The sequence below is a fragment of the Brachionichthys hirsutus genome, unplaced genomic scaffold, assembly GCF_040956055.1.
Source record: "Brachionichthys hirsutus isolate HB-005 unplaced genomic scaffold, CSIRO-AGI_Bhir_v1 contig_248, whole genome shotgun sequence".
Lineage (NCBI taxonomy): Eukaryota > Metazoa > Chordata > Actinopteri > Lophiiformes > Brachionichthyidae > Brachionichthys > Brachionichthys hirsutus.
Genome location: NW_027180328.1, coordinates 494,668 through 509,745, shown reverse-complemented (window position 1 = coordinate 509,745; position 15,078 = coordinate 494,668). Strand labels below are relative to the sequence as shown.

The window sequence follows — 15,078 nt, the reverse complement described above, 5'->3', positions numbered from 1 at the left end:
TTTGAGGCGTGAAGGAAAATGCAATAATCAACCAAAACAGACAAAGCAGACAGACAATCATTCGAACATGTTTTAATATACATTTTTACCTTTACCTTGCCGGATTCTTTGTTTTGTCGTGATCGAAACCGTAATAGCAAATGAAAAGGTCCCAGCTGACTGAGCACAGGGAAGTGATGAAATGCATGTTATTTATTTTTAGGAAAATGCAGCCTGTTAGGCTGATTTCCCAGGGGAGATATTTCTCAGTGAGATTCATGGCCGGCAGCTCTTCTCTGCATTGAACAGCATTAACACAAACAGTCATTAAAGTGAAATTGTTAGCTGTTATATTAGCAAAGGTCATGACGTTTACACTGGTTTATCGGTCATTGCTTCTTTCACTGACTTTATTCACAAGGTTTCACTGGATTTTTTTATTATGTGTAGGTTAATACTAAATGAGCTCAGGTAGCAATCAAAAATAGATTTGATCTTGAGATGGAAGTCATGGAACCAAATTAAACAGCAACGGATCGGGGTGGAGAATCTCAAGAAATCACTAAAATATTTGCCGTCCTTTGTTTTTGCACAGTATATGAAACTTTATGATGAAACTTTATAGCAACATGCTGGGAATTCACATTATTCTTTCCATCAGACTGCCACTAAGTACTGAAAGAACCCACACTTACCCGCATGAGATATTATCATATAGTAATTCGAGCTACAGTGTGGGTGTGGGTCTGCAAATTAACAGAAGATAAAAGCCTGCTCTAACACAAAGCCTTGTCCAATAAAACCAATGTCATCTAAAAAATAACTAAAATAAAATTCTAGATGTCTTTTTCTTTACACTATTTTCTCCCCCTATTAACTATATTAAGGAGAAGGCGGCTTGAATGTGACTGCATGTACATGTACAGCCTGTTAGTGCGCATGTGCCGAATTTCCCACTGGGAAGTATTCTGATTCTGATGTAAGCTCAGTTCCAGTCTATCTGGAAAGTGTTCCATCGCATTTAAATTGAAATTCTGGAGAGCTTGGGGTGTGTGGGAGGCACATCTCTCTTCCTTCTTTACTTCATGACATTTCAATATCCTGTCTGTCTGTCTTTTGAAATTCTGTTGACCGAAGATCATCTCAGAGGTCACACGATAAAGGAACATGTGGGCTAGGAGGTATGATGAGAGAGAGAGAGAGAGAGAGAGCTCTCAAGGAGCACAACCTTCCACAAAGCAATTTAGTTTCCAGATAACCCATGTCACTGTCACTGCACCTAAAATCATAATATTAGTCCTTGCCCATGTAAATGTACCCTCCGATCAGGGGTCACTAATTAGCCGACCACGGGCCAGAAGCTTCAGCTCCAACCACAAAACCATTTGACCCAACTGAGGAAAAAATAAACTGCATATTTTTAGCCCCCCTCACAAGAGCTGCCTGCATCCTAATGGGTCCTGCTGCTGCTACAAATAGGCTGCTATAACATGTATTGCCATGTTTGCTATGCGCTACGTTCAACACAGAGGTGCATATACAACACGCATGAAAAATGCCTTTATTTAATCATATGAAACTTGTAAAACAAACTTTAGTGCAAACAGAATCTTCCGAGATAGACAACATAAAGAAGAAACTCTTATGAGGTCATTAAAAAAGGTTTGCACCTTCACGGTTGACTCAAAACCACATTTTTGTGGATCACTGAGGCCCGTTGAAGTGGCCGGTTTGCCTAATGGGTCTTTATTATTATTATTATTATTATTACCAGTTTGTGACAGAGTTCCTGCCTGAATACAAATATTTGAAACTCCCCAGCAGCCAATCAGAAATGAAGAAGCTTCTTGGCTGACAGGTGAAAAGTCTTTACTGTTTTATGTCATATTGTGGAGCTAATTCCATCCTAAGTTATACCATCATGCTGGCGGGTCATTTCCATCCATTGGTCTGTGGTCTTCGTCTCATCTGTTTAATTGCTGCTCGCATGAGCCTAGAGATGGGCCCTATAGCTTTCTGTAACGTTTGCATGCAATAGACAAATGAGTGCGGACTAAAATGTTATTATTCATCATGTGTGCGTTTCTTGTCTATCCATGGAGTCATGGAAACAAACAAACAAACAAGCAAGCAAGCAAAAGAAGAAGAAGACAAACTTCTGCCAAACTGAAAAAACTAAAAGCAATCGAATATTCATCGATCAGTCAATGACACCATTTGGGCTGCTGGCGCGTCACTGGGTGCGCGCAGCGCCTTGCTTCTGGACGGGGGGGAGGCTCACACGCACGCACGTCCAACAGGCGCCGTAGTTGTTAAATGGACCTTCGGTATTTGTGCGCGCTGGGAAGCGCGCGGAGCGTTTTTGGAGACGCATCCAGCAGAGATCTCGGAGGGTGATGCGCGTCTCTTCGGAGCGGTGATGATGCGCCCGAGGCGCGCGCTTTTGGAGCATTCAAAGCCTGTCCCACCACTGACGCGTCGCCATTCAGAAGGTTTAATCTAAGCGTAAAGGAGACGAGGATGGCGGCTCCACACAACGGCTCGAACCCAACGGGGAACTACTCCAACCAGTTCGTGCAGCCGCCGTGGCGCGTCGCGCTCTGGTCGGTCGCCTACAGCCTTGTGCTGACTGTGGCGGTGTTCGGAAACCTCATCGTCATATGGATCATCCTCGCGCACAAGCGCATGAGGACGGTGACGAACTATTTTCTCTTAAATCTGGCGTTTTCGGACGCGTCCATGGCCGCGTTCAACACCCTGATAAACTTTATTTACGCGTCCCACGGGGAGTGGTACTTCGGCGAAGCGTACTGCAGGTTCCACAACTTCTTCCCCGTCACGTCCGTGTTCGCCAGCATCTACTCCATGACTGCGATCGCCGTGGACAGGTGGGCTCATTAGATTTCATGAATGAACATGATTGAAGGATCGATTGATGGCGCCGCGCCATTCCTCCCACTTGAACTATCGATTATCAATTTCATGTTGGTGAATGTGTTGCGCTTTAATTGGACGAGTCGTTTAATATTCTCCTCGCGTAAATGCTGCTTGTATTGGGATTCGATGAGATAGAACAGCTTTCAATAGAATGTCCTCCACAGACCATATGCTTTTTTTTTTTTTTTTTTTTTTTTTTAAAGCAATGAAATACCCCAAGCACGTTGCTCATCGCATTAACATTTCCAAGATATGCAACCAGCATGTAAAATTCCAAGCACATTCATCCCGCAGACGCGCTCCAGGCAGGAATTTCAGGGACATTTCATCTCAGATTATTCCACTTGGGTATTGCTCAAAACTCAAAACAGTATTTTTAATTGCTTTAAGAGAATTGCCCTCAATTTGACCAAATCTGATGCAAATGAAAGCCATTTGAAGCCCTGCCTTGTTCTCTCACCCACACGAGAGCTCCATTATATGGCGTTCCCAGTAATTCCACTGATGGTATCTCATATAGGGTTCATCCCCGGAATATTTCATGCTTTCATTTCAGTTTATGCTCCCTGCTGATTTAGTATTCACACTATGACATGGCATTATAGAAAGGCGGCTGCCCAATGTGGGTCTATTTCACTCATTTACATGTTCTGTATATTTCACTGTCAGTGTTTAATAGACTGGAGATGTACATTTGGACTGCAATCAATATGATAGATCACCCTCTCCCTCAGCATTTATGCTCTCTGGCTCCCTTGTACTCCATCACAGCAACTCATTTGTTCTTTCTTTCTTTCCTTCCTGCAATGTGGTGATGCGGTCACAGCAGTCAGCAGGGGTTTGATACTGATCAGTGGGCCGTTGTACGTCATAGTGTTTGAATAAAGGGATCAGGCTGATGAAGGAAACGGTTACAGATGGAGCACAATGGAAAGAAAATGCATGCAGAGGCTGGAACAGTGTGTCTATATACATCAGGAATGCCATGTGTGTTGTGATATTATGAGCTGTTCTCCACCTCCAGCATTTCTCCTTGACACACAAAGGGAACGATCTGATGCTTATTTTGTCTCCTCCAGAGCAACTTCGATGCTTTTGTATTTTTACTCCGTGATGTCCGTTCAATTCTGTCAAGCATGCACCGAGAAAGAGAACATCACCATGACCTGCGTGATGGAGACATAACCTGCGGTCACGCTTTTCCTAACCTCAGCATGGTGCTGTACCTGCTCCGATGTCTTGAAATGGCACGAGGCCACAGTTCGTGATCGTCTGTGAATTTGTCTGTCTGCCTTACTCTCTGTGCTGCCGAGCATGCCTCCTCAGGCATTGCATCAAAATGAAATGCGACCAGCAAAGCCTTAAAGCTTTTTATGGCTGGGTATGTTTTCCATAAAGGTCTCAGTTCATTACACACACGCAAATATCGCTTTCCAGTTTGTGAAATGTGCGTCTCTGAGATTTATGCCTCAACAACACAATGATGAACAATGAGTTCTATTTTTTCTACAAAGAATCATGTTTAAAAAAATGTTTTAAAGAACATAAAAGTGTCTTTCTAGGAACAATTATCCTGTTACTGTGGATAATTCTTGGTCTGTTGAAAATCTGGTGCAATGGTTACTTCATTACTTGAATCAGAGGATTTTTTCTTGAATTGTGTTAATCTGAGATGGATATCTACAAAAAAAAAAATCCACTTAAATCTCACGATGCGAAAAATAACATGCTTGAAATAATTTATTACATCTGTAACGTCTCCGAGATCAAGGCCTCTCGTCGCCGACGCCTCTGTGACTATACCTTGACATTTAATCTCATCTACGTTATCCAGGCTTTTCTTCAGCTGCGTTGTGGTTACAAGCCGCCATTGTTCAAGTGTGATGGATCTCAAATATCTATAGACTGCTGTTTTGTGTTCTAGACTGAACATCCAACAGTCACTTCACACACTGCCATATAAAAGGTCCAGTGAGACACTCACCTAAATGCCAAGCAATTACTGGTGGATGCAGGGGGCATCTTGTTTTTGAACCCCCTAGAGTTGTCTTCTGTCCCTCAAAGATTGAATATAAAAATAAAAAAATAGGTAGAAATATGAACTTTTATTAATTATAAACATTTACATGGCATTACCTGGCAACAGGTTCATATTACACTCATGTTTTGTAGTGCCATCAAATGTTTTTCCTATTTTGTAAGATACTGTTGGCTTTTTGCCCGTACGAGCAAAATTCATTTAGATCAATAAATCCCAGATGATAAAACCAACAACATCAGATTTGGTTTAGCTTTTAGCACAAGTCTTTCTGACCATGTGACCTTTGACCTTCCAGGTACATGGCCATCATCCATCCTCTGAAGCCTCGCTTGTCGTCGAAGGTCACCGTAGCGGTCATCGTGTGTATCTGGAGTCTGGCCGTGGTCCTGGCCTTCCCCCTCTGCTACTTCTCCACCACTCGAATTCTGCCTCGCAGGACGCTCTGCTACGTGGCCTGGCCTCGCATGGCCAAGGACCCGTTCATGTGAGGAATATTTAGTCATTTGTTTTTACACATTTTGAGACTTCCTTGATCGAGGTCGTCTCGTCTACAAGAAAAGGGATAGATGGCATTTTGTTTTATAAAACTAGACATTGCAACCTTGGTTTCAAAAGCTCAATAGAAGTGTAGGATTAGTATATTTTATTTTTATTTATTCAAGGAGGACTTTAGAGATAGCTAAGCTTCATAGCTGCATTCAGCTTACAGCAACAAGCACACACTCAAAATGCACCATAATATCACAGAACTGCTATGACCATGATGATGATGAATATATTTATTAGATAGAATGTTAGAGTACAAGTACAGTCACACAGTAGCATGTATTACTGTACAAATAACGTCAAACATCCTGTCTAAGAGGAGCATTTCAAAAAAGCCCTTGCGGGCTTGTTTCCGTTGAAAGTCCTTCGTACATAAATCATCCACAAAAAAAAAACAATACAAATAAAAATAAATCCAATATTAAATTACGCAATTGATGCAACGTAACATTAGAAAGACAAAAATAAAATGTTATTACACCGCCAGTGCAAACTAACAATTAATCTAAAATAAATTACACCACTGATGCGAAATGACAATAAATAACTTACATAAATTACAATAAATTACTAAAGCAATTAATACGTGCAACATAGGTGGACAAAAAAAAGGAGGGGGGGTTTGACCCGGAGAGAGTCGTGATGACTATCTCCGTTTCTGTCCCCCTAAAAGGTGTATTTTTAGAGCCTTTTTGAAGGAGGCCAAAGAGGTGCATGTTTTGAGGGCGGGAGTCAATCCGTTCCACCCTTGGGTGGCAGTATTGTAAAAAGATGATTTACCCATGTTAGTCCTATAGGAGGGGGTAATCAGGTTGTTGTTTGACCATGAAGCAACACACATAGAAACTGATCCAGGACAGCCCCCCCCCCCCCCCCCCCCCCATGGGTGGGACCAAGGTAGATACAACTTTGAGCTCTCTCTTAATTCTGCGTTCTTTGCAGGAATACTCTTAGAGTCCCCATAGAACCCAGAGCTGTAATTCTTTGTGTGCCATATTTTGCTCAACGAAAAAAAATCTGTCCAGAACCTTTTGCGTTATCTTGCTAACAGACGGACAGAAAAACAAATGCCGTCGATTACTTAACCTCCACGGCAGAGGTAATTATAAACCAAATGCATAATGAATAATTACCTCTGCTGCGGCGGGGGTTATGTGTTCGCCGGCGTTTGTTTGTCCGTCTGTTAGCAAGATAACTCAAAGAGCTCTGGACGGATCGTGATGACATTTTCAGGAAATGTCATCACGATCCGAAATGAAAACCCCATTTACGGATTAAAAAATCTGTTACAAATACACATCAACTCCGATTCACTTTTACGTTTCATGGTTGGTGTATAAAGATACCAAGAACAATTGATAACCTTTTGGTAATGATCCAGATCACCATGTGGATGGTGTAGATCTAATTATGAGGGGAATGAGATGCTCGGCGGAGGTCCATGCTCTGAGGTCTGTTGAAGGGTGTAAGAAATTAATTATGTTCATGAATGCAGTCACAATGTTTCACGAGTGTTTAGTAATTCACTATTTAAAAGGATCTATGCTGTAGAGGTGCCTCAAACATGAAATGCCACCATTTCGTTTACATTCTTTCCTCCTCTTTCTCCACAGGTATCATACCATAGTGACGTTGTTAGTCTACGTGCTGCCGTTAGCGGTGATGGGCGTCACTTACACCATAGTGGGTGTGACTCTGTGGGGGGGCGAGATTCCAGGAGACTCATCGGATAACTATCATGGACAGCTCAGGGCCAAAAGGAAGGTAAGGATATTAAGAAAATAAGAATTACAATTCAATATGGGAGCTTCTTTAGAATATTTTTATACAGTTTTTAAGCTTCCATCTGAATATTTAACAACACGTTTAAATGAACCCTAATAAATCTTTTGGAGCTTTCAGATGTGTGTGTTTAATCACTGGAAGTAAAATGTCTGCAAATTAATTGGACATTCTATTTAATCAGTATTAGACACGCAGATCCATCCATCCATCCTCTCATAGACAAGATGACTTGAATCCTTTCATCTACAACCCTTTTATCCGCCTTGCGGGATGCAGCAGTACCCAAACCTATAATTACAGTATATGCCTTCTCTAAAGCCCAAGCAGTAGACACTTTAAACACAGAGGTGGATAATTAAAATATTATCATACTCAGTGGTGGGATAAAAAAAATGAATGTAGGTAAACTCAACAGTGAGTAAAGATATTAGTTCTTTTGTCTGTGGGAGGGAAAGATGGCACATGTTGCATGTGTGTGAAGCAGGTAGAGTCCCTGCACTGTGATCTTTTCAGGGAACACAACCTTTGCGTTTGTCACCTATTCTCAATCAACTCTTCGTCCGCGCATCCAGACAGGCACAAGCGCTGAAGAACAACGTTGTCTCAAGGCATTACGGATTAGGCTGTATTTTTTTTGTCGATGTGTCTGACACTGAGGCCTTTATGTCCGAGGAGCCGGGCGCTCATTTAAGAGAGGCTGTTTACTGTTGCAGCAAAGAGTGTCCAAACAAGAGAAAATACATCTTGCAGTCGATTATATAAGGTGCTAAAAACAAATTAATCATCTACTGAAGGATCCCGGGAAAATACAAATCATACTGGACAAAGTTCTTTAAGGGCAAGTCTTGATTTATTTATGGGATAACAGATCCAGATCCTGGATAATATAGGTTTTATTGTGTGAGTATAACAATGTCACCTCTATTAAAAGCACACAGGGAATTATAACCATTTAGATGCTAATTTACAAGTCTTTAGCAAAGTATGCATGGCACGTTGTTTCCTCTAAAATGACTCATTTGACCATCAGCCATCGCAATTTTCCTGTCTAAATATTAATAATAGTAAAATACTATATGCATTCATAATGTGGTATTATTTACTGAGACTGTCACCAAGTTATTACAGTACATGTGTACTCTCGACCTCTCACAATAAAATGCTCTCTAAAATGTGCATTTATTAGTAAACTTAATTATTTATGCAGCAAACTGCACCACATACAGTATTGTGAATTAGTAGCATTTTCTCTTTTTTTGGCTGACTGGCACCTATTGTAGTTTGCTTTTGTAAATAAACAATACAATGAACCTCAGACAAACCAGAAAAGCAACATCAGCCATTCAAAGACATTCAGCAGAAGTATTCATATACAAAAGATATCCATGAAAAAAAAATATTGCAGCGACAAAGCGCTTTCGCATTTAAAGAAATACGCAACTTGTTTCACAAATAAAAACCTAATTTTAGCCTCAGCGTTTTCACAAATTTATCCACATGATGCTCGAAAGCGTGGGAGTCATCAAATCAATACCCACACTATTTTATTTTCCTTGAGAGGAATCGATAAGGGGCTCATTTGTGGCCACTTCTACAATTGAACAACAGTATAAGCTTAGTCTTGTCTCCATTGAGAACAGGTTTGTGTTGGAGTAACGAGTGCTGGAGGGCAAAAAAGCTTTTTGTAGGAATGTAATGGCTTGAACAAGAGTTGATTTGCAGCAGTAAATAACTGTCGTCAACTTAATAATGCAAATTAGCACCTGATAAATTAAGACCTAGATCATTTATAAAAACAATGACTAAGAGGGGATCTAATACAGAACCCTGTGGACCTCTTGTCGACAGTAACAAATTCAGAGCACAAAAGGTCATATTTAATGCACTGAGTTCTGTTATTGCGGTGATAGATCTCAGTGCATTTGTGAACCAAGCGACGTCTTGCTCTGAGAGTCACAAGTGAAGGAGTCTGAGTTTTAAAATGTCATGGTCAACAGTGGTAAAGGCTTTCCACCGATCAATAAAGCGTTACACAAGCAGATCTCCAAACCCTGTTTCCACCGTAAGGTTAAACGGGCGTGCCTGAGGCTTTGCTACAAAATCAGCTGCCAGTAGACACGAAGAGAATCCTTTAAAACATTAGTAGCCAGAGCCTGAAAGCTTGTATTCACAGAAAGGAAATGAATAACAAAATGTCTAAGGGATATATATTAAGGTTGTCAGTGGTAAAACACTGACTGACAAACACTATCCTGATCTGACCTTCTTGAAAAAACAGAACATTTGGCATAGAAATTCATTAAGTGTTGAGAAATGAAATACTGCTCATAGTTTTGGGGGAATATAATAACGGAGATTAAGGCACAGCTATCTTCTGTCCAAAGAACACGTGACTGACGTAAAATTCACCGCCATTGTAATAATGGATTTAAAACCTGAGAGATGTACATTTCACAATTACAAACCTGCAGACAGGTTGATACAATCCAGAAACCTTAACATAAACACAACACAGGACTCTCCTCCTTTTGTTCTCCGCTGTCTCGCTTGCTTGAAGATTCTTTGGCAACACTTCGTGGAAACATTTACCCTGCAGTGTTAACATTTTGATATTTATGTCTTTCAATTAGTCTTCCGAGTCATTCTCTAGTCTTGCTTGCTCCTGCTTGAGAAAATCAGAGCCTCCATTCAGCATCACTATATTCAAGCAGCATTCAGGAGCCTACTTGGAAGTTTCCAGCATGTGCCACGAATGTATTCGAAATGTGCTCTCAAAACAAGCAGTGCCAAGACCTGTGTTTGGCTTTCAGGAAGGGGTCCGTGGCATCTGTCTTGCTCCTTGTAACATGTCACCCCAGCCTGCCTTCGAGAAGCCAGACAATATAATAAAGTTTGCTCGCAGTTCTAACCACCTAGAGGTAATCCACACCAGTTTATTAGGTTCGATTCAAAGTAGAGGAGGGTGCTGAAAGAGGCACTGAATGATAAATGAGCAGTATGGTATTGATTATTTAGATGAAAGTGTTTCTTTGTACATCAGTATTTTACAAAGTATGTAGATTTTAAACGATTCTAAAACAAATATCTGGCAGCAGTCTACCTTATATGTTGCAATGTTAAAAGTAGAAATGGGAAACTCGTGGTAATGTTTGAAAAACCAAAACACTGAAATACCTCTAAGGCTCTCCTGGGTGCGTCTTCAGTGGAAAAAACAAAATGGCGTGCCCTACAGGGGCCTTTGCTCTTGAAAGATTGTGGTGAAATGCCCACTAGAGTGCTTTTACAGCAGGCTAAACCCGATAAAATAAAATAGGGCCTGCTCTCAAAATTGATGCAACAAAGCGCGCTTTTCCAGTGCAAAAATGTGATGCAGTGGCATAAAGGCTGGAGAACAGGCTCTGTCTACCAAGCAGGTTCTGTTTGTCTCCACCATGCAGGTTCTGTTTTTCTCCACCATGCAGGTTCTCTTTGCCTTTGCCAAGAAGTTTAGTTTTCTAGTTTTCATGTGACGTGATAGAAGGGACTAGAGAGAAACAAAAAAGCTCATCAAATTATTCAGAGGAGGTGAAACACTGGGCACACAACTCTGTTTCATTTGTCGGGTCTGAACTCTGAGAGAACATTCGGGCCCGGCCAAACTAACACAATTTGTCTCTTGTACTTTTCAATAAGATGACACTGACATAATGACATAATATATGCTGATGAGCATGCAGTGCGTGGAAATTACCCATGTAGATTTTGTATATCATTAGAGCAGACAGTCATCCTTCAATCAAAAGAAAATTTGAATGCACTCTTCAGACCTGTCCTCTAAAGGCCTGTCCTCTAAAAACAAATGGCAGACAAGTGCCACATTCATGCCAACAGCAGTCCATCCATCCATTTTCTTTAGACGATTAGGTCGTTTCGTCTACACACTGTCAGTGGCTGTGTGCTTTGTACATCATTGGATGAGCCACTGAATGAAGATGAAGATGAAAATGATGAAGAACATCCTGCAGCGCAAACATTCAGATTTAGAATGCCTTATTAATCCCAAAGGAGGGATGAAAGATGCTGGGATGTGCAGGAAGATGGTGGTTTTCTTATTAACAGGAGATCCACGTTTTAATTGCAATGCTCGTATAAAATCATAGCACAGCCTCGACACGGGAAGATAATAAAGTAACTAAAGGCTCTACAATCTGAATCGAGATGGCACATTTAATTCATAGGTCTCTCGCAGCACATACAAACTGCTTGGGCATTTAGATTTTCAAAATAAAAGCAACACGATACAGTACACTGTATAACTATTGTATTGGAAAGAACTCACTGGGACCATGACACTAACCAAACACTCCGCAAAGTAGGTAACAATTTCAACATTTATCTAGATGCATTTATGTAGATGCATTAATATATATATATATATATACTGTATATACAATTTATAGCTGTAAAGGTAACACTGCAGTGACTTGTTCCTTCGTTCAAGAGTTGAGTGTAGGAAACATCCTAAATGTTTCTGGGACAATGTGACAAGAATTTCTTCTCAATACTGTTTGCTCCTTCACAGGTGGTGAAGATGATGATTATCGTCGTGGTAACCTTTGCCCTCTGCTGGCTGCCCTATCATATTTACTTCATTGTGACGGGTGTCAACAAGCGACTGAGCAAGTGGAAGTACATCCAGCAGGTGTATCTCTCAGTGCTGTGGCTGGCGATGAGCTCCACCATGTACAACCCCATCATCTACTGCTGCCTCAACAGCAGGTGGGTAACAATAGGACAATGTTGATATACTGGCAAAGTAAATGTTACAAATGAATGCCCCTATTTTTAAACTGTTGCGTTACTTGCTGTGTTATTGCTTAACATCGCTGAATTTAATTAAGTCGATTACATGTTTTAATGGAAGATCAGATGAAGTTTGGGGCTTTTATCATTATCTCCCCGTGGTAAGAGAATTGGAAAGGAATTGGCTGATTAGATGTTGTGACATCACCTCGGGAGCATTTAATCTATGCAACACTGAACAATTAAAAATCAGAATTTCAGTTTTAATCCAATTTTCCCTTGCCAGAAATGTCTATGGACCTTTTTTTTTTTTTTAAGCAAATAACTGTTGTCTATAATATCCTTGGATTGAATTATTGAATTGATTTAGAAGCGTTTCCTCTGCTATGTGAATGAATATAACCTCATTGTATTCAGATAACAATGTTATCAGGAAGGCTGTACTACCTTTTTTTTCCCATCTTTGCACAAAATGAAATGCCTTTCTAAAAGCTTCAGGGACATGTTAATACAATATTTCCTAATTTAGGAGACGACCTCCCCATGCAGCACTTAACAGAAAATAAACTTCATAAATACTCCAAACACAGATTATTTTATTTCCATGTATTTATTACTCCCCAAACGACCAGCTGCCCTTCGTTTTCAATGTTTTCCCTTCTTCTTCTTCATGTGGTTCCAGGTTTCGAGCTGGCTTCAAGCGAGCATTTCGTTGGTGCCCGTTCATCAAGGTGTCCAACAATGACGAGTTGGAACTACGTTCGACGCGGATGCATCCGACAAGGCAGAGTAGCATGTACACTATGTCTCGAATGGATACCTCCTTGTTGGTGGTGTACGACCCCCCCGAGAGCAACGGTGATGCTGATGGTGGCCCTGGACAGAAGCATCCTATGTCCACTAGGAAGAAAAGCTACATCACGTCTCGCCATGCGGAGATCGGTGGATGCGGCGAAGGTAGCGGGAAGAAGCAAAATGGAGAGGCTCCAAATGCCCAGTCAGAAGAGTTTGCTTGAAGGGTATTCTGGCAGACTTTACACAACAGACATATGCATGCAGCACATGTACTTACATGCATGCATACATTGTACTTGCAAGCAGTAGTCTGTTGGTTGCTTGATTTAGATGTGGAAATATTGCATATTTGTGGAAGTGATTAACGTGCAGAGAATGGCCATGTGGATATGGAGATTATGTAATATTTTACCCTGATGGATAGCATTGATCTTTTTTAGGTGCTCTGGAGCACAGAAGAATTAGTCAGCGCGCTTACTGGGCACAGGCCCCAGGGCTTCAGTTTGAAGTGAATGTTATTAGCAGTTCTCATTAAAATGTTGCACGGCTCAATAAAAGGGAGGGTTGACCTATTATAGTTTTCTTTATATGCTAGGTATTCTTTAACCAGCCACTCACAACAGACTTCCTCTGCTTTAAGGATAATATATCACATATCACACTTTTTTTTCTCTCTCTCCTCCAACATTTTGTGCATTCTCTGTAAGTACTTATCTCTGGAGGAGGCGTGTCATTGTGGATCCAGTGGCCTGTTTCACAAAATGAATTAGACGAGCTTTGCTCGAATGCAGATCCCAAAATATTTGTAACAGTGTCATTCACAAATTTGCTACTATCAAAGTTAAGGTTATGGGGCCTCATCCTCTTTGCTCGTCTTAGTGAAATGTGTAAAAAAAAAAAAAATCATGGGAGAGAGAATTATAATGTTATTTTACAAACTGCAGTTTGCATACTGAAAATGTGGCCAAATGAATCATTGCTCGTAAAGCAGCTCTCAAACAAGTACATAACAGGGCCTGTTGTCTGCCCAGAACAACATATGAAGTGAAAAATGCTACCTCGCTTCGTACCGGTAGTCTCATTTACATTCCGGGCACTTTGCCTGTTAGCGGCGGGCCCAGTCGGGGTCCCACTGAATGAATCCAACTTTTTAAATTGATATTCCTTCCTCAGATTAGTATTCAACCCTGATAGAGATTAGTATGTAAAACATACTTCTGCTTCAATAAGGTCTCAACCCTAAAATTAAAATGATTTATAATGAAATTAATTTATTCTACTTTGAAGTTTGCTGTTCGTATAAATCCTGGAAAGGTGAGTCAATCTCACAGCGAGAACAATTAAAAGATCAGTCATGATGATTGTAATTAGTTTTCATTTCCACCTCTTAGCGTTAGTGCTGTTTTGACAGAACAGTTCCTCGAGCGTACGCTCTGTGTCTGGCTCTCCATTGAATAAACAGCTACATGAGTCATCAGCAACAGTCACCAATGGAAAAACCATTGATTGAACTCTGTTTGGTTCTAAATGTGGCTCTAAGTTTGCCTCTGAAAGTGTGCGGGGCTTTCAATTACGTAACATGTAGTAGACGTTTTTCCTGGTATAAATGGGAACAAGCCAGAGGTGAAATCCAGCATATATTAGTAGCATGTAAATAAACAGGATGCCAAAGAATGAACACCTGACCTAACCAACCAGGAGGTAATGGGTCGCTGTCCCTGCTCTCTGTATTTTGAAGGACAAAGATGAAGTTGCACAGTGTTGTGGAAACAGCCATTGTTTCACTGTTATATTGCCTTTGATTCAACTCCCTGCTTGTGTGTGTACATCTGGAAAATTGGATATCCTCGATTGCGTGCCATGAGCCATCATGGGTTTACTATATAATAAATGTAGGGCTCTGAAAGCTGGCGCAGCTAATCAAAAGACACAGAAAAGTGCATAAACAAGGGTGTAAATAGTAAATGTTTAATCTATGTGCTCATGGGTGGCCCAGCTGGGATAAATTATACAGTTACAAGAATTATTAGAATATTTTATTTTCTGTTGTCCAGAAGATCCAGATTTATACTTCTGATAAGGAGTTGTCATAATTGTTCTAAAAAAAATTCCCAGCAGTTCAGAATATGCAGACTTCATGAAAGTATTTAATGAAGAATGTGAAAAAAAAAAGTTGTGTATTTCAATGTAATGTATTCTTAAGCCGCTGTTAA

General features: G+C 40.6%; 1 protein-coding gene across 1 annotated transcript; it reads left to right on the top strand.

Annotated features, from left to right (window-relative positions):
• Positions 1 to 2,496: 2,496 nt before the first annotated feature.
• LOC137912869 (neuromedin-K receptor-like) lies at positions 2,497 to 13,086 on the top strand. Its single transcript, XM_068757003.1, has 5 exons — positions 2,497 to 2,867; positions 5,253 to 5,441; positions 7,117 to 7,267; positions 11,850 to 12,046; positions 12,753 to 13,086. Exons 1-5 carry the CDS (start codon positions 2,500 to 2,502, stop codon positions 13,084 to 13,086), a joined length of 1,239 nt encoding a protein of 412 aa, XP_068613104.1. The 5' UTR covers positions 2,497 to 2,499.
• Positions 13,087 to 15,078: the final 1,992 nt, after the last annotated feature.